At 40.2% G+C, this 23,082-nt stretch overlaps 1 protein-coding gene across 1 annotated transcript in view; it reads left to right on the forward strand.

The window, feature by feature from the left end:
- The first annotated feature begins 812 nt into the window (after positions 1 to 812).
- Positions 813 to 23,082, forward strand: part of IL5RA (interleukin 5 receptor subunit alpha) — a 41,626-nt gene continuing 19,356 nt past the window's right edge. The window contains exons 1-9 of the mRNA XM_007985044.3: positions 813 to 1,242; positions 2,507 to 2,648; positions 6,198 to 6,282; positions 8,397 to 8,542; positions 9,386 to 9,524; positions 12,983 to 13,136; positions 13,216 to 13,403; positions 16,129 to 16,274; positions 19,168 to 19,306. Coding sequence (XP_007983235.3) covers positions 6,201 to 6,282; positions 8,397 to 8,542; positions 9,386 to 9,524; positions 12,983 to 13,136; positions 13,216 to 13,403; positions 16,129 to 16,274; positions 19,168 to 19,306 — 994 coding nt within the window. The 5' untranslated portion in view covers positions 813 to 1,242; positions 2,507 to 2,648; positions 6,198 to 6,200. The remainder of the gene's footprint in view (positions 1,243 to 2,506; positions 2,649 to 6,197; positions 6,283 to 8,396; positions 8,543 to 9,385; positions 9,525 to 12,982; positions 13,137 to 13,215; positions 13,404 to 16,128; positions 16,275 to 19,167; positions 19,307 to 23,082) is intronic.

The following is a 23,082-nucleotide window of genomic DNA, read 5'->3' on the forward strand; positions in this document are numbered from 1 at the left end:
CTGACAACAATTGCTCCAGTTTCATTTTGGCAACTGCTAAAATTGTCACCTTGGGAACCCCAAGAACACACACTGACTGTACTTGCACAGCTCCTACCCTGAGCCTTTCGGAAATTTCCTTCAGGAATCCCGTCTATCATCTCACGAACAGAACCATTGATCTAACCTGGGCAACCATCTTTCTACGTCTGCTCTGTCTGAGACTCTCACCGGCTCCTAAGGAGACAGGGAATCCTGCATCACTCATTCCTTAGGCTAGATTGAAAGTCTCCTTCCAAAGGCAACTACTTGCTACTCTCTGCCTTGGGTCATACAAGCAGCACTATTCTTATCTATTCACACGCTAAGCTATTTTTTTTTTAAGTCAGCTTTGCTAGTCAGTCTCCTCGAAATTCCCCAGAAGGAATCAAACAGAAATGGAACAAATGACGGGAAAAGCCAAGGAGGTCTGCTGAAATTGAAGCATTCTGAAGACAGCTGGGTGCTACAATGGGTGTAATGCGAGGAAGGTGGTCTTGGGTGCACCCACAGACCAACACTGCCATTGTTACAATTTGTGTAGGATGATCTCAGGTGACAGTAGCAATTTATCACACCCAGAAACAGATCCCCCACACATATTTACTTGAGGGTACCAGACCTGCTCACAAAGCAGAGAAGAGCTAAGGCTGTTCTCTAAGGGCTGAGAATTACTGCTACTGCCTAGTGAGTAGGGAGAGGGTACTCCTCAGGCCCTATTTCCTATCAAATCATGTGTCAGTGTTGCCTAGGAGATAGAGACACAGTAACTACTCTAGCCAAACAAGGCACATAAACAGAACAGAAATGCAACGGCTTAGAGTACCCACAGAAAACTTGATTACCTTGTCACCATGAGTAAAAGCTAATTCCAACTCCTGAAGAGAGCAAACCGGCTCTGAAAGAGAGTGAAAATGCAGACGAGACAGTTATCAGATAATGGCTATCTGGACAAGAGATTCTTTCATTTGACAGCAGTTTGGTTGTTGGGAGTTCCAGTTCGGCTTCTGCATAGTTGCTCTGTACAAATCCTCCTCCATATTTGCTTAGAGAAAATGTGTTGCCATCCCATCGTGAAGGAAGCTGCCCAAGAGTTTTTAACCATTACAGCTGTGATGATGAAAGAGTGAAGAACCGCCTCTAAGTTAAAAAGTGCACCCAGAGATAAGGTTCATTCTCAATGCCCTGCCGCTGCTTCTGATCGCATGGCCACTGCACTTCTCAGTAAGTGGGAATCAAATGCTTCACTCACCACAGAGTAAGCAAATAAATATCTTTTTTCTATGACATGGGCTAAACAATACCCTGTGCTCCACCTCCTAATAATTTCACTATACCCAGGGTGGGGAGGAGGGTCAGGAAAAGCAAGAAACAATGACTTCTAAATATATGACAAACTTGTAAACAACAAAAAGGGGAAACAAAACTCTTTATAATTCTAGTATTATTAGCAGGGACAGAACTAATAATGGTCCTATTAAACTTGCATTATTAGGCAGGTCATGTTGATTCTGGGTATAGCATTCTATTCTTGTGTTTTGGCTCAGTAACTGAGATGTGCAAATCCGTGGCAAGGTGAGTCATATTAAAACAACACCTATGGTTTTGTTGATGCTTATATAAATATAAGACATTTCTTTTCCACTGATCTAGATAATTATGCAATTAAAATGAGAACATATTTTCTGCCAAGATTTCTTAGAAAATAAATGAGATTTCAAAATACGGTATAGGGTTTAATAAAATAGCTTAGGAAGTTTCAGAGTTAAGCAAGAAATCTACAAATAAAGAAACAACAACAAAAAGTAGATAATGGCACTTTATCTAACTGAAGGAGGCATTCTGCTTTTTCTTTCTGGCAGGGGTTCTTGGATTTCCAAGATTGTTTCATTGTATATAAAATGTACACAACTTTGCTGAAATATTTCACTTGCTTTTGTGTTCATTAATGTATTTACCTAAAGAAAGGTAAGCATATTTCCATGTAGACAGAAAAAAAGGATGAAATGGAACCAAAAAAAGAGGATAAAAAGAGAGACAGAGAGAGAAGAAAAATTAGAATCTTTTAATACCCATGAGCCTAAAATTAATAAACACATGAAATGTGATGGTGCTTTTATAGCCATGTGAATAATATACTTAGTACTTGCTTTAATGAATTACCATACTGAACATTTTATTACCTGGTATGATTTCTATTTTAAGTGAATATGTCCTCTTTCATGGTTATCGAAAAAGGAATTTATGTAGCTATTTGTTAAAAGTTTGCATTTCAAAGCATAATACAGTTTTAGAAGTTAAATCACCTCATTTGTTTATATTACTTGAAACACTGCATGGGAAATTTTTAGGCAAGGTATCAAAAGTCAGCCAGGCTTGTTACACACTCCCCAGCCTGCTGCACTCCTGACCTAACTCATTCCTCTGTTAGGTTTCACCGCACATTGCACATTAGGGCTGTGCACTAAATTGCTTCTATTCCACACAGGGCCAGGCACACTGAGCATTGGTCCTGTGCCTGACACTGTGCTAGATGCTGGGGTTGCAGCCATGAGCATAGACACGACAGACACGGTCCTCGCCATCTACTGTTGAGTGCTGATTGGAACAAGAGGATCGTCTGTAGACAGGTATGCCCAGGAGCATGGATGTGGGATGACAAATTGCACCGTGTGCAATTGGCAGGAAATATTTAACCATTGGGATATTTGTAGCAAACTCCTTTTTCTATTTTTCCAAATACTCAAGGTGGCAACACCGTTTCCACGTGGACTGACAGAGAGTTTTATGATTATAGCCACAACCTGAACTCATGAGTTATATTTTAGGACTATTTCAGAAATTTAATCAAAAGTACAGTAGTAGTAAAAAAAAAAAAAATTACATGCATAAGTAGTCCTTATTATTCATTTATATATTTAGACATGAATGTGCAGTTTTTCACTGGGGGATAACGCAATATACCTAGGTAAACATGTCTTTTGCAGTTTATACCTTGGTTTATTTATTCTTCATCCCCCAAGAGATAACTTTTATTGCTGATTATACTGTACAGGATTAAAGAGAAAGTAAACTCTTTATGTTTAAAGGCCTAACAGAGCATGAATCCTCTCAGTTGCTTTACAATTTCTGCCACTAAGGTTGAGTCTGGAATTAGGTGTCACCACAGTTGACTCAAAAAGGTTTTAAAAACAGGGGTGCCAGTATAACTTTGGTTATGAAACAAATGTCCCAGGCAGAAAAATAAGTTTGGAAAAGAAGAGGGGAAAATATTTGTAAGTCTGAACTTCAGTAGAATTTGATCAGTTCTCAAGAACACTGGGGAAATCCACTGCTAATTGCCAAAATTTCACCCAACTTTCTAGAAACACCTATAGAGAAGGAGGTTGTGGTTGTTTTCTCCAAAGTTTCAAAAAATGTTACACCTATCAGAAACTAGATTTTTAGAGAGCACTTAAGGAATTTTAGATTGACTCGATGAAATGTTATATGAGCAAGTAGATCATGATTTTTCTTAGAGATTGAGCATGTATTCCTGGTGATAAACAACCTATAGTTGCTTCATTCTGCTTAGTTTGCATCTTATTTTAACAATTTAATGGCTTTCTGCTAGATTTTAATTGGTAGCCATGAGAAGAATGAGTCGAACATATTGTTGATATATATATATTTAAGCTAATGAAGTTGCTCTATTATTTTATAGTGAAATATGACCCAGTTGACGTCTATATAATAGTGTATCTTTGGATTAAAGAAATGGCCTGAAGAGATTTGTTTTTTATGTTTTTTAGCAGGGACAAGAAGTACTAAGAGGCCACAGAGAGTGAGCAGAATTGTAGAAAACATGGTACCAAATCCTGAAGCTCTAGTAATATTCAACCTTATGTAAAATTTATCTGACTCACAAAAAAAACCTGTCATTCTTGGTAATATTTAGACCCCTATTGAGTACCTTGTGCTGCCTATAGGACAACTGATTTTGTTCAAAAGCATCTCTTTTTAAATATAAAATACAACAATGAGACATGAAAAAGTTATCTACTTATTTATGGCCAAAAACTAATAATCAAAATTTTTTTGAATGATCAAATTTGAAAAAAATTCTATTTTTAGGAGCTATAAAATCAGAATACATGACAAATTCTAGGGGAGAGTGCCTGCTTACATAAAATATTCAATTATCTCTCCACTGAGATATTCAACAGTTTTATTATTTACTTCAACAATTTAATTGCAAAGGATAAATAGATGTTTATTGTTTTTACAAGTACACTTATAACATAGTTCTACTTTGCCAGTCAGTGAAAGTCACAAAAAAAATTGTGCAGTTTTTTCTGACCTAGAATTCCTATTATTGAAAATTAGTGCAAAATGAGAGCATATTTAATATTATTTCAGGAAATGCTGACATTTTAAGAAATCACCTTCATAACTTAAAGAGGAAGCTATCTTTGTTGCTGTTCTTAAGGAATTTTTGTCTTTGCTTCTCAGGCTTAGTAGATTACTAGTGCTTTCTCTTAATTCATTAAAATTCTCACTTGTTGAAACTTTTTTTTAAATTATAGAGTACCTGCTTTTGTTGTCATGGTCATCTTTTTTTTTTTTTTTTTTTTTTTTTAATTTCTACATACTGTGAAATCATCAGAGAAAAATAAACGGGATTTTAAAATAAAAACTGGCATAGTTCTGATTAACAATACTTAAGTTTATTGGAAAAGGAATTGAGTGATTTATATGCCGATTCTTTCCTGCTGTTGTGGCATTTTACCAATTTCATTAATAAGTTCAGCAGTAATAGTAGCAACCTAAGTAATCATTTAAGAAGTAATAATGAAGTTAAGAGTGTTCTGTGCTATTTGCTGGAGGTATTCATTTAGCCCAGGTCTCTCCTGTGGTTCTACCAGAATTATATTTGGAAAATACCAAGCCACTTAAATAAATGTTTTAGCTGAAATTATAAATCATTGTAATTAGTACCATAAAGTTGACAGAGCATAGGTTTCTTCGTTGGAAGATCAGAGATGGGGTCTAGGCTCCATTACTTAACAGCTGTTTGATCTTTGGCAGATTATTTCACCTTTCAGACTCCTTTCCTTCATAGGTAGGAACAATGTCCGTGGAAGGGATTTCCATCATGTATAACAGCCACATGTGTCTGGTACCAAACCTCTGAGGGGAGCACGTGGTAAGAGACTAGGAAGAACTGCTGTGTAAAAGTGAGGGCAACATAGGGGGAAGCCATGCGTGTTATCTGCCCTTTAAAGCTAAGTTCTTATGAACTATGCCTTTCAAAATGTACAGGAGAAAAACTCAAGACTTCTAATCTGCAATTCCCAGAAAGAGATCACCGACTCCCCTCTTTGACAAGTAGAACAGGATGCCGAGACTTTTGTGTGTGTTCACCCTGGGTTATCACATTTCCAGCTCTAGATTCTTTCTCATTGCCCAATTGTTTCAAGGAGATAGAAATATTGTCTTTATTTTCCCCAGGTCTATCACTACGTTTTTCAATTCTTTTGTAACCTGCTCCCTTTTGGGGAAAAAAAAAAGAAAAAAGAAAAACTCTTCAAAGTCAAAGTACCACAAGTTGATTCTGGATTGGTGAGACAAAGTTTCTCTTTCTCAGGCTACCAATTGTTTTAGATTGAAGTTTCCTGTCATGTTCGCTCATCTTTAAATCCTCATAGTGAAAATGGTAATGTTGTTTGTTTCTTTTATTGACTATGTTAGAACTTCTACTGTTCAAAGGTCTGCCCTGGTCTCTTGCCGAAAAGCAATCCCCTCCTATTTGTTTCCTTCTCTTCCAGTTTTGCACATGCCTTGGGTTCCACCAGGAATGTCTTTTCCCTGTTGTGTGTGTCAAGGACTCTAGTTCACCCTTTCGACGGCAAATCAGAAGTCTCTGCTCCTGTTGTACTCCATACACACCTTTATTGGGGGCAGTTTTTCAACTGGTCTACATTTGTCAATTTATATTTCACTCTGTCTTTCAAGCTATGAATCTACATCAGAATGGCAAAGTCCAAGATCTGGTCATGTTTGTATTTCTAGCACATCACGAATATGCCATAAATGTTTGTCAAATGGCCAAACAACTACATTTTATGTTAGAAAGCACCTATCAGTTTTTCTTAAAAATAGCAGCAAGATGATTTTGGTATCTCCCTTGTTTTCTGTAGGATATGATCATCATGGCACCTGTATTACTGATACTTTTGGGGGCCACTGAGATACTGCAAGCTGACTTACTTCCTGATGACAAGAGTAAGGACCTTCTATTCAATTCAATAATGTTTACTTTTAAAAGTATGTTAGTAAAAGGATAACATTATTTTCTCTTAAACTGTCAATTAGAACATTATATATGGATTTTTATGAGATAATATTTATCCTCAAGACAGATGCTTTAAACATGCTATATTTTAAGAAAGCAATGCTGGCTGAAATGCAAATGTGATGCTACAGTGGGAAATCAAAGTCAAAGTGTGGGTGTCCAGGCACCATGGAATAAAGCTGGCGCCAGTGGTTGCATTTGGAATGTCTTCCCACACAAGGGAGTAGTTAGAAGGCCCCATGACCAAACATTAAGAAACTTCCACTGCATTTTGTCCTGAAATTTGTTGATGTACGTATTTGGTGTGATAACAGAGTTTAAGGAAAATCATCACATGGTCCCAGTCTAGCATTGTCAACAGAACTATCTATGGTAATGACAATGTTCTATCTCTGTAATGTCCAACGCAGTAGCCACTAGCCATATGTGACTATTGAGCCCTTGAAATATGGACAGTGCATCTAAGGTAATGAATTTAAATTAATTTAGGCCGTATGTTGTGGCTCACACCTGTAATGCCAGCACTTTGTAAGGCCGGGGCAGGTGGATCACTTGAAGTCAGAAGTTTGAGACCCACCTGGCTAACATGGTGAAACCCCAACTCTACCAAAAATTCAAAAATAGCCAGCTGTGGTGGCACATGCCTGTAATCTCAGCTACTTGGGAAGCTGAAGCAGGAGAATAGCTTGAACTGAGAGGCAGAGGTTGCAGTAAGCTGAGATCGCACAACACTGCCCTTCAGCCTGGGCAACAGAGTGAGACTCTGTCTCAAAAATTAATTAATTAATTAATTAATTCATTAATTAAAATTTCAATAGCCACAAGTTGCCAATGGCTACCATAATGGACAGTGCAATACAGACAGAGCTCTAAAAATCCTCATGTGGTAAACATGGATGTAGAGGTGTGGAAGTCTGTTAAGATCAATGGATAAATCCTGATAACTTAGTAAATAAATAAAAGAAGGTTTTGTAATTGTGTGCACAATACTGCCCTAAATGTAGTAAAAAAACTAAAAATTGCATAAATATACACCCAAGAAAAAAAAACGAATATATCATATGTTAATGCCATTCTTAATGGTACAATTATTTTTAAAAATTTATCTTCTTCTTTTTGCTTATCTGTGTTTTCCAAAATTTCTTCAATAAACAGATATTGATTTTGTAATTAAGCAAAAGTTTTTATTTTGAAAGCAAAGTCAGAGAGTGGCTCATGAAGGGGGAAGAAACCTTTTCTTTCTGCAAAACCCTATTTAAGTAAGTTTGCTTGCAAATATTTTTGTCTGTGACTCATAATAAGAGGTAAATACATTTTTACGTTATGTACCAGCACACATACAAATATATAACTACCTTTGTGTAGTGGAAACGAGATTCATGAAACAACTCTTATTATGTTTGATGCACACTGATATTTTCTATTCTATTTTTCTTCCGCATCATTTAAAGAAAAATTATGGTCATAAACCAATACATTGTTATCATTGCCTGTTAATGGATAATGACTCTCAGTTTGAAAACTATGGTTATAGTGAATAGTGAATGGTGATATAGTAACATGTTCATATTTCAATAAAAATATAGGTATTATAGGTAAACACCTGGACATGGGCAACGTAAAAAAGATGTTAAAAACAGTTTTAGAGAAACCTCTTCTAGGCTGGGCGTGGTGGCTCCTGCCTGTAATCCTAGCACTTTGGGAGGCTGAGGTGGGCAGATCATTTGAAGTTAGGAGTTGGAGACCAGCCTAGTCAACATGGTGAAAACCTGTCTCTATCAAAAATACCAAAAAAAAAAAAAAACAAAAAAACAAAAAACCATTAGCCCAGCGTGGTGGCATGCACCTGTAGCCCTAGCTACTCAGGTAGAAATAGACACTTTCTCTTTGCCCCGGTGTTACAGGCATGGCAGGAGCAACTGTGTCTGTGGTGCTGGCAGGTCTAGGACAGCATCTGCAGGGTAACAAATATTCAAAAAGTTTTAAAAGTGCTGCCTATGTCCAGTTGAACATTGTGTTGTTTCTTTATTCTTTGAATCAACAGTTTCACTTCTCCCACCTGTCAATTTCACCATTAAAGTTACTGGTTTGGCTCAAGTTCTTTTACGTTGGGAACCAAATCCTGATCAAGAGCAAAGGAATGTTAATCTAGAATATCAAGTGAAAATAAACGCTCCAAAAGAAGATGATGTAAGTGTTTATTCTAATGGATATCCTTATTGAGAATAAATATGCATTTTGACTGCATTTTCTTTATCAAATGAAATTTTAGATTAAAAAATAAAAGTACTGACAGGTTCTTTGTTACGTTACCAGTAGACTAGTGTCTCTCTAAGAATGCCTGTGAGCTAGTGCTGGGTGTATTGGTCAGCGTTAAACAGCATCGCAGAATATTTTAAATTTTGTATGATTCTTTCCCTTAAGGAAGAATGTTTAGTAACTTTTTAGGTACAATGGATTGGATACTGGTTTTCTGTTTCCCCTAAAATCACCAACAGAACAGGAGACAGTAGCCTAGCAAAACAAGAAGACAGCACACAGAATGGAGAGTCAGGGAAACCAAGTTCGAATCCCAGTTCATCCACTTCCTGCCTTTGCAACCTGGGACAAGTCATTTAGCTTCTCAGAGCCTCAATTTTACCTCGGGGCTACATTCAGGCACCTGCTACATATTAGGTGTGTAATAAAGTCAAACAAAGGGAGAAGTGATTCATATTAACTATTTTTCAGTCAATATGGAATTCTAGAGAATTTTATGTCAAACATTGACCTCTGGGGAGATGGTGGTCAAAGGGAACTTCAGTTTAACTGTAATATTTAGTTTGTTTTTACAAGAATAATGTGTTCATGTGTCATTGAGAGGTTACTATGTTGTTATTACAATAGTTTTGTTTTGACTTTTTTTCTAGCAAAACTATTTCATTGCATCTTACTCGTCATTTAAAAAGTAGAAGAAAATGCATATTTGATTAAAATAGCTCTCTTAAGGCTAGTTCTCTTTTATGTATCAAGACTTGTGGGTTTTATTTTTAGTATGAAACCAGAATCACTGAAAGCAAATGTGTAACCATCCTCCACAAAGGATTTTCAGCAAGTGTGCGGACCATCCTGCAGAACGACCACTCACTCCTGGCCAGCAGCTGGGCTTCTGCTGAACTTCATGCCCCACCAGGTAAAGCAGGCCTCCAAAAGTCCAGTTTGTATGTTTTGGACTTTGCAAATATGGAAAAGCAGAAAAATTAACACTAACTCACTTTTCTTTAGTCAGTCACCTGTTCTTGTCAAGTACTCTCCCATATCAACAACATCCTAACTAAGGCTGCTGCCACCTCTTATCACAACCAAGTGAATTCCATCTGGCACATTCTTGCAGAAATAGCCACCGTCTGTGAATTGACCTCCAGTGGAAAGTTGGTGTTTCTGATACTTAGAATCAGTAATACTTCTGATCACACACTTAAGTGCACACACACAATAGGGGAGAGAAAAGAGGAGAAGCAGGCTACCAAGTCCTGGGGCATATGGGTGCACCCAATAACAATTGCCTTGCTCAGTTGAGCTCACGGGTAATTTTCGAACAATTATCCTGTCATATCGCCAACTGGAAAGACCATGCCACCTGAATTGTGTTGGTAACTTAAAACAGAATCATAAAGATCTTCTCATTTACCTTTTTATTTATTTATTTATTTTATTTTATTTTATTATTATTTTTTTTTGGGTAGTCTCCCTCTGTTGCGCAGGCTGAAGTGCAGCAGTGTGTTCTCGACTCACTGCAACCTCTGCCTCCTGGGTTCAAGAGGTTCTCATGTCACAGCCTCCCGAGTAGCTGGGATTATAGGCGTGCACCTCCATGCTAGACTAATTTTTGTACTATTATTATTATTATTAATGAGATGGGGTTTTATCATGTTGGCCAGGCTGGTATCGATCTTCTGGGCTCAAGCCATCCACCCACCTCAGCCTCCCAAAGTGCTGGGATTACAGACGTGAGCCACCGTGTCCGGCCCCAGTTACTTGTTATAACTTGTCTAGACCACATACCAGCCAATTTGCGTGGGCTTGATCCCAAGTACAGAGACTAATCCAAGGCAGATACAGGATCACAGAGATGGGTTATTGTATGTGGCTTACATCAAACCATGATTCCCCCTTTCTATAATGAATAACTGGATTTTACCTATAAGGCACTTTGCAGCTTACATTTCTACAATTCTAATTATCCTCTGAGCACTCTAATATAGGATGACACTAATAAAAATTATTTATGTTTTGAACCAAGTGGAATTCATATAAAATGATTCCTTGGATGAGAACTATAGGACAAAGAGTCTCTATAGATCTCTAAACTGTACTTGGGCATGGACTTTCTGGTTATTTGGTGCATGGACAAATACATATTAGGTTAGTGCAAAAGTAATGGCCAAAATCACAATTACTTTTTCATCAACCTAATATATGAATATATACATGAACTGAATAAGTCTATTTGCTTCGAGATATTTCTTCTTTTTATCTGTGCAAAAGCAAAAGTACAGATATATCTTTTATCTGTACAAAAGCACAGATATAAAGAAGAAATCCATCTTTAACTTCTCTACAGGTAATAAGAGGCTCTCTCTCATCATCTTCTCCCTCTGCTTCTTGAAAGACACTGGCTGACAGTGATAAAAATGATCTACAGCTGACTTAAGCTACCACCAAAAGAACCCCTCTATCTCTCAAGGCTCCCACTTGGATGTGGTCCTTCCTGGCCTGGGTGCAAGAGCTTGTTTCCTTCTCTGAGCAACCACCACCAAGACCAGTGTTTCCCACAGTGTATTTTAAAGACCAACAGTTAATACAGCAACGAGAGGTTGAAATGAAAACAAGCCTTTCTAGTCACATAATTTGAGAAAGACTTAATGAAGCAACCATAAATAAGTTTGCATTTAAAATCTTGGCTGGGTGCGGTGGCTCACGCTTGTAATCCCAGCACTCTGGGAGGCCGAGGTAGGTGGATGGCTTGAGGCCAAGAGATCGAGACCAGCCTGGCCAACGTGGTGAAACCCAGTCTCTACTAAAAATACAACAATTAGCTGAGTGTGGTGGCACGTGCCTGTAATCCCAAGCACTCGGGAGGCTGAGGCAGGAGAACTGCTTGAACCCGGGAGGGGGAGGTTGCCAGTGAGCTGAGATCATGCCACTGCACTGTAGTCTGGGCGACAGAATGACTCTGTTTCCAAGTAATAATAATAATAATAAATAAAATAAAATCTGAAGGTTTTCTTTTGGTTTTTTGAGACAGGGTCTCACTCTGTTGCCCAGGCTAAAGTGTAGTGGCATGATCTTGGTTCATTGCAGCCTCGACCTCGCCAGCTCAAGTGATCCTCCCACCTCAATTTTCCAAGTAGCTGGAACTACAGGCACATGCCACCACAGCTGGCTAATTTTTGTATGTTTTGCAGAGTTGGGGTTTCACCATGTTACCCAGGCTTGTTTCAAACTCCTGAGCTCAAGCAATCTGCCCGCCTCAGCCTCCCAAAGTGCTGGGACTACAGGTGCATGCTACCACGCCTGGCTAATTTTTATATTTTTTGTAAAGACGAGGTTTCACCATGTTGCCTAGGCTGGTCTCAAACTCCCGGGCTCAAGAGATATCCACCAGCCTTGGCTTCCCAGAGTGCTAGGATTATAGGCATGAGCACTGTGCCTGGCCAATTCAAGGTTTTCTTAAAGTCCTAGTATATTAAAGAAGACTTTAACATGCTAATGTGCATCAGGTCTGCAAAGTAGTGATATTATCTTGCAGTGTTGTCAAAACTCATTTCTTCTGAGCAGCAACCTATGTAATTCATGAAGCATTTGGATACAACCTAATGAATCACACAATTCTAGGATGGAAAGGGATACTCAAGACCTTCCTGTACCAACCCTCTCCTTTACAGTTGACAATACAGAGCCCAGAAAAGTGGGGGTCAATGTCTCACAGCTAGTTATTAACAAATGTGGCATTAGAGCACCAAAGTTGCTGGACATCAACCTCTAAACGACAATATATTGTACTTCTCTTGAACTTTGTCACATTTATTGCACAAACATGACCCCCAAGCCCCAAACAAAATAGCTAGGAAGCTGTTTAATATCAGAAATGGGGACTTGATAATTCTAAGTCCATATCTCCAGTAAGTTGGCCTTTTGTAGTTAGTAGGTTTCTAGAAATATGTGATGATGGCTGGGCATGGTGGCTCATGCCTGTAATTTCAGCATTTTAGGAGGCTGAGGCGGGTAGATCACTTGAGGTCAGGAGTTCAAGACCAGCCTGGCCAAAATGGTGAAACCCCATCTCTACTAAAAATACAAAAATTAGCCGGGTGTGGTGGTGCACACCTGTCATCCCAGCTACATGGGAGGCCGAGGCATGAGAATCGCTCCAACCCAAGAGGCAGAGGTTGCAGTGAGCCGAGATCACACCACTGCACTGCAGCCTGGGTGACAGAGTGAGGCTCTGTCTCAAGGGAAAAAAAAATGTGAAGATGATTATATTTTGGTGGTGAATAAGATGTTCACATCACTATAGTTCCAAAAGAAGCATGAAATTCAGAGTTTGCCATAGCAATGTTTTGTTCTTTTTTATTTTTGACTACCTAGGGTCTCCTGGAACATCAATTGTGAATTTAACTTGCACCACAAACACTACAGCAGATAATTATTCACATTTAAGGCCATACCAAGTTTCCCTTCACTGCACCTGGCTTGTTGGCACAGATGCCCCTGAGGACACGCAGTATTTTCTCTACTATAGGTTAGTACAGTACCTATTTTTACTTAGGCAAATGGCTGTTTCCTGCAACCTCATAAAACTCATGAGTGTTCCAATTTAGGTATGGCTCTTGGACTGAAGAATGCCAAGAATACAGCAAAGACTCACTGGGGAGAAATATCGCATGCTGGTTTCCCAGGACTTTTATCCGCAGCAGAGGGCGTGACTGGCTTGCGGTGCTTGTTAACGGCTCCAGCAAGCACTCTGCCATCAAGCCCTTTGATCAGCTGTTTGCCCTTCATGCCATTGGTAAGATCGACTTAACCCAAAGCTGAAATAACTGAATCTCAGAATCTCAGCACTGGAGGGAAGGGTTATAAAGATCACCTAGTTCTACTACTTTTCTGATGCTAAGTAAGCATCAGGCCCACGTTTGAAAACCACTGGGGCCGGGCGCGGTGGCTCAAGCCTGTAATCCCTGCACTTTGGGAGGCCGAGACGGGCGGATCACGAGGTCAGGACATCGAGACCATCCTGGCTAACATGGTGAAACCCCGTCTCTACTAAAAAATACAAAAAATAGCCGGGCGAAGTGGCGGGCGCCTGTAGTCCCTGCGACTCGGGAGGCTGAGGCAGGAGAATGACGTAAACCCGGGAGGCGGAGCTTGCAGTGAGCTGAGATCCGGCCACTGTACTCCAGCCTGGGCGACAGCGCGAGACTCTGTCTCAAAAAAAAAAAAAAAAAAAAAAAAAAAAGAAAACCACTGGGGCAGGATTCTCCAGCGCAACACCGCCAATGATTTTTGCTGGATAGCTGTGTTATGGAGGGCTGTCCTGGGCATTGCAGGATATTTAGCAGCAGAGGGGCCTCTACACACTAGATGCCAGTAGTATGCCCCTCTGCCCTGAGCTGTGATTTTTAAAAAAGTCTCAGACTTTGCCAAATGCCCCTCAGGGGGTAAAATTTCCCCCAGTTGAGAATGACTGCACCAGGAAAAGTGAACTAGCTGCTTAAAAGAGACCATTTAATCTTTCTTGAGTTCTGACAGGTTTTGTGAAATTTCTGCCCTTGGGTCCTGTGATGGACTAGTGCCACCCCAGCCGGTTTGAGTCCTTTCCCTAATGAATGGCCTCTCTTAGCTGTTCACAGGCAGCAGGTTTCCCATCCAGAAGCCCTTCTTCTCCAGGCTAATATCTCTCTCTCTGCATTTCTCACTGTTCTGGCCCATCTCCTGGATGTTTTGCAGCTCGAATATCTCTCAGTGTGCAATTCTCAGCTCTAGAAATTATATTCATGGTTTCATCTGCTCAGTTCTCAATAGAGAAGACACTCTCCCTCATCCCAGATAGTTCTATTTGTGAAACTCACCAGGTGCTTTCACATGGCATACTTAGTTACAGAGATTCCAGATTTCAATGGTGGGTGGTTATTATGGGCTGTGGGGTCAGACTGCCTGGATTTGGATCCTGGCTCCACCGCTGACTGAGTGACCTTGGACAAGCTGATCATTCCTTTGTGCCTAATCTTCTTATCTGAAATAATGGAAAGGAATCAATACTTCCTGTGCGGTTTTCGTGAGAATTGTGTCACTAATGATAAAGTGCTTAGAACAGTGCCTGGCATAAAGGTTTAATAAATACACTACAATATTATTTAGAGAGTATGATTTGGTTGTGACATATCTATTTTCCAATGGAATATAACTTTCTGTCAAGAATCATAGCCCTTACTAAAGAGGTTATGCAATTCTCTCCAGTAGTATATTTCTTAGGTGAACTAAAAATGTCACTTTCATGAAAATAGGCAATAAAAGATGCTGAGGAAGACCTAGGAAACAATGATATTAATATGAAAATTGATATGATCTAGTACAGACCACAGGAATTCATTTTCTTTTATGATTTTCATTTTATTGAGGCTAATTCCTAGGATTACTAAAATAAATAAGTACTTTCTTGGTTAAGAATTTTCTCCTTAGGGAACAGGAGGCTCTGAAGCCAGTCGATCCCACTCTTAGCTTATCCCTATTAATTGTGAGATCTAAGTCACATTACCTAAGACAAGGACACTCATTAAGAATTCATTTTCCCCTCACCTCACGGGACCATAAGACAATCAAGTGAGATCTCAGGGGAAAGGACATTAGAGTCCTAAGTGAAGACCAATCCATTCTTCTTTTTTTTGTAATTTTTTTATTTTTGAGACAGAGTCTCACTCTGTCCCCCAGGTTGGAGTGCAGTGGCATGATATCGGCTCACTGCAATCTCCGCCTCCCGGACTCACGCTGTTTTCCTGCCTCAGCCTCCCGAGTAGCTGGGACTACAGGCGCCTGCCACCACGCCCAGCTAGTTTTTTTGTATTTTTAGTAGAGTCGGCGTTTCACCGTGTTAGCCAGGATGGTCTCGATCTCCCGACCTCGTGATCCGCCTGCCTCAGCCTCCCAAAGTGCTGGGATTACAGGTGTGAGCCACCAAGCCCGGCCCCAATCCATTCTTTTTTGATGCAAAAGACAACTGAAGCTTCCTGCTCCATCCCCCAAACAAACAAAAAACAAAAGATGCAGTAAACAAAATGAAATTAAAATTGAAAACTGAATCTCAGAAAGGGGAAGTGATTTGCTCAGGGCCACATACCTACTGGGAAGAGTCAAGGCTTGGTGGAAGGTCCAGGGAAATGTTCTCTCAGTGGTCAGGTTTATTCTGGGCCTGGTACAACTTGAGTAGTAAAGGGAGATGGTGGGTGAGTCTTGCAATGAGCTGAGTGGAGAAGAGATTCAAGCATTTAACTCCATTTGGAGTAGTAATCCTTGTAGTTTACAGAAAGGGTCTTCTTCTTCTTCAGCACTATTAGACAAGAGTATTATGGGAGGCCACTGGCTTCCTGTGGCTTGGAGATCAGTTGATTAAGACCTGATGGTAAATATTTGAAAAAAGCATATCTTAGAAATGCCTTGAGAAGTGTGGGTGGATTGGAGTTATCAGCTCTGATCACTGATTCTAAAAAAAAAAAATCACTGATCTTTCATTCCCTTAGATCAAATAAATCCGCCACTGAATGTCACAGCAGAGATTGAAGGAACTCGTCTCTCTATCAAATGGGAGAAACCAGTGTCTGCCTTTCCAATCCATTGCTTTGATTACGAAGTAAAAATACACAATGCAAGGAACGGATATTTGCAGGTAATTACTCAGATCATTCCAATATTTGAAGACAGACATTTATTTTAGAAACATTTAAAAAATTATCTTCAGTGACTGCAACCAAGTTACAGCTTGGTACTAACAAGGTCAAAGTTAACTTATATCTACCCAGGTATTATAGGTATAAACCAAATCTTACTGGCCTTTTGTTTTGAAAGAACATACTTTTGGTTGAAACTAATACAAAGGATTAGAAACAGACTCATTGGTACTAGTGTTGGTTAAAATCTAAAATGATAGATGGGTGCAGTGACTCATGCCTGTAATCCTAGCACTTTGGGAGGCCACTGTGGGTGGATCACCTGAGATGAGGAGTTCAAGACCAGCCTGGCCAACATGGTGAAACCCCATCTCTACTAAAAACACAAAAATTAGCCAACATGATGGCGCATGCCTATAATCCCAGCTACTTGGGGGTGGGGGCTGAGGCAGGAGAATCGCTTCAACCAGGGAGGCGGAGGTTACAGTAAGCCGAGATTGTGCCACTGCACTCCAACCTGGGGGACAGAGCGATACTTCATCTCAAAAAAAAACAAAAAAACAAACAAACAAAAAATCTAAAGTGATGCAGCTACTATAAAAACGGTATGATGAATTCTCAAAAAATTAGAAATAGAATTGCCATATGATCCAACACTTCCATTTCTGGTTATATATACAAAAGAATTGAAAACAAGGATTCAAAGAAATGTTTGCACACCCATGTCCATAGCAGCATTATTTACAACAGCCAAAAGCTGGAAGCAACCCATGCGCCCATTAAATGAATGGATGAGCAAAATGCAGCATATACATACAATAGGATATTATCCAGCATTGAAAGAAAGGAAATTCTGACACACGCTGCATCACGGAGGAGCCTTGAGGACATTACGCTAAGCAAAATAAGTCAGTCACAAAAGGACAGATACTGTCTGATTCTACTTTCGGAGGTTAAATAGTAAAATTCTTAGAAACAAAGCAGTATGGTGGTTACCAGGAATTGGTTGGAGGGCGGATGGAGAGCTATTGTTTACTGGGTACAGAGTTTCACTTTTGCAAGATTAACAGACTATTGAACATTGGTGACACGACAATATGGAAGTATTTAATATCGCAAAGCTGTACACTTAAAAGGGATTAAGATGGTAAATTTCATTATATGTATTTTACCACAATTTAAAAAAACTCATTAGTACCAATAGACAAAAATTTCAAAGGGAAAGGAACTGAGAAGAAAGTCAATCAACATTTCTTGAGCATCAATTATGTGTCAAACTTTATTATGCGTATATTCCACCCTCACAATAATTCTATGATGTAATTATCATTCCCATTTTATAGGAAAGTGAGGCAAAAGAGATGAAGTAACTCTCCCACAGTCACAAAGCTAGGAAAAAAAAACAGGATTCCAACTCATGTCTTATAGAGAGTAGACAAAGCCAATTCCATTAGATTCAACAAATATTTACAAATTGGCTTCTTTGTGAGAAATAAGACTGTTTCTGCCATGGAGTGACCCAATCTTGTGACATATTTGCCCAGCCTTGGTGCAGCTAGAGATGGGGGTGTGGGCACAGAGTCTGCTATGCAGAGAGGAATTGAACGGAATCTGCAAGGATGAAGAGAAACTGGTCTGGTGAGAAAACATGAGAAGGACTTTCTTAGCCAGAGCTTCCCAAAATACTTACACTGAAGGACTGTGAGTGCGTGTGTTTTTATAATATCTAATCTACCATCGATTGGTGCTTTTGTCAAATACATAAAAATGATTTGCAAGCAAAAATTAAATATAGCCAAAGACATGTAAAGTATCAGTTCACTGATCATGTGTTTGGATGTCATGGCGATGTCAAATTGCTACCAAAACTTCCAAATTGTAGTCATAATTTTATCTGTATTTAGCCCATCACAGGCCAGTAATACATAGTTCCTGACCTGCACCAGTCTAGGAAAAGGAGTAACTTTATGCTTGAGAGAGTGTGGTTCTTTCAGTCAAGTGGCAAGTAATTCAGTCTGCCTGGATGCCTGGATATAAGACCAACACTGAACTCATGACTCCGTATCTGACACTGTGACTTCTCCCAGAGTGGCTCTATAAGATTTTTTTTTTTAAATAAAGAAATGGCTTCTGTGTTAAAAACCATGACTGTGGGCAATGGATGCCACTGAAGAATTTCACACAAGAGAGAAATATGTCCACATTTGCAGAGTAGAAGAAGAATTTTGGTAGCAGCGTGAAAACCGGATGTGAGTGGGGAGGGGCCACATGGACATATGGATATAAGTTAGTGGCTACTGCAACAGTCCAAGCAAAAGATAATAAGAGCTAAAATAGGCAATGGACACAGGGCTGGAGTGAAAAAGGGAGAAACACCTCCAGGGGGTATTCAAGATACAGGTGTCAGGAACACATCTCTGGCACAGGGGACTAGCTGGATGGTGGCGACCGTGATCAGCAAAAAGAAAAGGAAGAAGGGCTCATTCATGAGAAAACTGCTTCAACACGAGACAATCTAGTGTTCGTGTGATATTATTTAGTAATGTGACCATAGATTATGAAGGGACAAGGTGAGGGAATAATGCATCCTGGGATAGGCTACTCCAGTCTTTCAGTCTGGAAACGTCTGCTGGGCCTGGATAGGATCACCTGGATCTTGACTGTTGACCATTTCATATATTTGGGTTACAAGATAGCGTTTTCCTGAAGGGTGACTGCCAACACAGCAACACTGAAGCGCCTAGTATAAACGAATTGATATGTGCCCTGTTGATTTTAAATGGCTTGCTGAACAGTGAGTCACAGGACCTATATAGGACCTCCCATTCTGATAATTGGCAGAACCAAATTAGGTGTTTAGAGATTCTTATAATGCTATTTTTCCCCACTTAGATAGAAAAAATGATGACCAATGCATTCATCTCAATAATTGATGATCTTTCTAAGTATGATGTTCAAGTGAGAGCAGCAGTGAGCTCCATGTGCAGAGAGGCGGGGCTCTGGAGTGAGTGGAGCCAACCTATTTATGTGGGTAAGTAGCTTATGTTTATTTTACATTGGCAGCCTTCCTTGTGATCAAAGAAGGTAATCCCAGAAGTGTACACTTTCATTTGTGGGTCTTAAAATGGTTTCATATCTCTATTGTGACTCATTTTCTATCGGTCTACTGCCTTTCCAATCAGGAAATGAAGCCAAGTGAAGTTTAAGTGTCCAACCTTGTCATTAGCACCAACCCTCCTAGACCCGGTGCCTATTTTTTTTTCCCCAAATCTTGTTTCCAGTTCTATCCATGTTTTAAATTAAACTTTTTATTTTGAAATAATTAGACTCACATGCTGTGGGAAGAAATAATAGAGATCCTGTGTCTCTTTCATCCAGTTTTCCTCAAGGGTAACATCTTATAGAACTATAGTACAATAGTGGAATAGAATATTGGTGTTGGTAATCCAGATCTTACTGATTTCATCAATTTTATATGTCCTCATTTGTTTGTTTCTTTTTGGACAGAGTCTTGCTCTGTCACCCAGGTGGGAGTGCAGTGGCGCAATCTCAGCTCACTGCAACCTCTGCCTCCTGGGTTCAAGCGATTCTCCTGTCTCAGCCTCCCGTGTAGCTGGGACTACAGGCACATGCCATCACACCTGGCTAATTTTCGTATTTTTAGTAGGCACAGGGTTTCACCACATTGGTCAGGCTGGTCTCAAACTCCTGACTTCAGGTGATCCAGTGGCCTCAGCCTCCCAAAGTGCTGGGATTACAGGCATGAGCCACTGTGCCCAGCCGTATGTCCTCATTTGTATGTGTGTTTGGTTCTATGCAATTTTAGCACATGTTTAAATTCATGTACCCATCACCACAGTCAAATACAGAGCAGTTTCATCATCACCTGTTACCCTTTTATAAGCACACCCATCTCTCTCTCCTCTCTTCTATCCCTGAACCCTGGCAACGACTAGTCTGTTCTTCATCTCTGTAATTTTCTCGTATCTAATTTTGACTTTATACTTTTTTTAAAAAAAGAAGATTCCAAAATTGAATAATCTACAGGGGCCCACAAAATCTGGATCTGTCCCTGAGCCTTCAGCCTAACAGATATAGAGTATCAAAAGGTCCATGCATCACCGGGCTCCTGTGTTAGCTCTGCAACTGTTTATGTTAGGACCAAATGGACTAGTTTGCTTGGCTAGTAAGATGGGCACCTTCTCTGTCAGTGAGATCCGTGAAGGATAATAATATACCCAATGGCAGCTATGGATGAAGGGGCACATTTCCAGTCTTACCCTGACACAGATGTCAATTCCACACCCAGGACATGTGGACTTGCACCTTGAAGACAGAAAATTCATACCCTGTGTTGGCCGGGTGCGATGGCTCACGCCTGTAATCCCAGCACTTTGGGAGGCCGAGGTGGGCAGATCATGAGGTCAGAAGATTGAGACCATCCTCAGTAATACTGTGACACCCGTCTCTACTAAAAAAAAAAATTAGCTGGGCGTGGTGGCGGGCGCGGTGGCGGGCGCCTATAGTCCCAGAAATTCAGGAGGCTGAGGCAGAAGAATGGTGTGAACCCAGGGGGCGGAGCTTGCAGTGAGCCCATCATGCCACTGCACTCCAGCCTGAGCGAGACTCCGTCTCAAAAAAAAAGAAAAGAAAAGAAAAGAAAATTCATACCCTGGGTATTACCCGGGTGTTTCCAGCAAGTCAGCATAGGCATTGTATGAGAGAAGGAAACAGTTAAAAAGCAACCAGTGTGTTTCATGTGTATGATAAACCATGCAGCCTGGGGAGGCACACACATGTCGTCAACTGTTGCACTAGGTCTATAAGAGCATGAGATGATGGGAAGAAGACTGGAGCCTTACATAGAAAGCCCAGGTTTAACATTCAGCCTTGACTAGGATTGATTGTGTATCGCCAGACAAATCATTTCTCTCTGTTTGCTAGGGTTCTCAAGATAAAGGAGATAACATCCAGCTTTCCTGCCCCACAGGGTATCTAAAATAAAAACAACTGCAGGGATAGCAGATTACATGTGTTTTTAAATTTTTATTTATTTATTTATTTATTTACTTATTTATTGCCAAGCACTATGGTAAATACATTATCTTAGTCCTATCAAAAAACTTGTTTGGAAAGTTTAGATGATTGGCTTAACTCTGTTCTGCATGGCCAACAAGTGGCAGGGATGGGGCTCTGACCCCAGATTAACTGACTTGATCTCTGGACACTCTGGCATGGTGGGACAGGATTCTGCAAGCTTTAAAGTGCTGAGTAGATTAAAGTCTTATTTAAGAGATCTAGGGGATGGGTGTGGTGTCTCACGCCTGTAATCCCAGCACTTTGGGAGGCCGAGAAGGGCGGATCATGAGGTCAGGAGATCAACACCATCCTGGCTAACATGGTGAAACCCTGTCTCTACTAAAAATACAAAAAATTAGCTGGGCATGGTGGTGTGCACCTGTAATCCCAGCTACTCGGGAGGCAGAAGAATCACTTGAACCCAGGAGGCGGAGGTTGCAGTGAGCCAAGATCACGCCACTGCACTCCAGCCTGGGCAACAGAGCAAGACTCTCCATCACAAACAAAACAAAACAAAACAAAACAAAAAAAAAGAGAAAAAGATCTTGGTAGCCAACCTTTGTGATTATGGGTGATCAAGCATGTGGATGCTATCTCTCATGAATCCTATGAGGTATTCATTAACCATTGGAAGAGTATACATGGGCGAGATTTCCTTCAGGCACATGCCAAAATGTTCTACTATTTAATTCATTTGCTTAAGCTATGGGGTGGGTCTTCAGGAAAGTCTTGGGCAGTGACCCATTAGCCCATGTGGAAATGACTCTGATCTGACACATAGAAGATAGGTTTCCATTGAAGACTGGGAAAGATAAGGAAAGGCCTAATAAATGGAGAACTGTTCTGAATCTGCCAGGGGGCTGGTCATGCTAAGTTAGCGAGTTCCCAAAGGAGAATAGCGTCCCCTAAAGTTGTGCAACACACAACCAGCTCAGCCTTAGAGGAGTAGCCGTCGCATCAATCAGAGAGACTTACAGGAGCATCATGAGCCTTCCTGGGGAGAGGGAACTGAAAGGACACTAAAAGGAAGTGAGAATGGGCCAAACTCACCTGCTTCACAATTCTGTTGAGACCAATCTTCCCCTCCCTCCCCTCCTCCTTAGGTTGACACCCTCACCTAACTAAACTGACCCAGCACACACAGGACTTTCCTCAACATGGCTCCATTTGCACAGGGAAATTTCACTCTGTTCCCCAGGAGGGAAACAAATATGAGAAGCATTCATCAGTCTCAGGGAATTTTTAACAAGGTCATTAATTTTGTCAAATGCCTAAGGTGGAAGTTTAATTTTTGTTACTTGAATTCAATAGACTTCTTTTTAAAAATGCTTTCTATGACTCCCCAGGGGCACAAAACTCACTGGCTCAAAACTATTGCTATTTCTAAGTGTCTTCCCAACACCTCTCTCTATATATATTCAATTTGCAAGATTTTAAAATGCTGTCTAAGGAAACTTAAACCAAGATGATGGACACCAAGGTCAGAATCCTGGATAAGAAGTGAGTTATGCTTTCTGAGTCTTTGACTTTTGAAGTTATAGTCAATGTTGCCTGCTGAGAATTTAGAACCTACAGGGTGAAATAGAAGCACTAGACATTCAGGACATCTAGGTTTTTAGCCACAGCTCTGCCAACGTCTAGCTCTATGATGTAAGCTAGAGATGACACGAGATAATATTTTGTGAGCAAAGTAATCAGAGACTGCTTAGAGTGCAGCATTGAGGATTC

Source organism: Chlorocebus sabaeus, chromosome 22, assembly GCF_047675955.1.
Source record: "Chlorocebus sabaeus isolate Y175 chromosome 22, mChlSab1.0.hap1, whole genome shotgun sequence".
NCBI classification, from domain to species: Eukaryota; Metazoa; Chordata; class Mammalia; order Primates; family Cercopithecidae; genus Chlorocebus; species Chlorocebus sabaeus.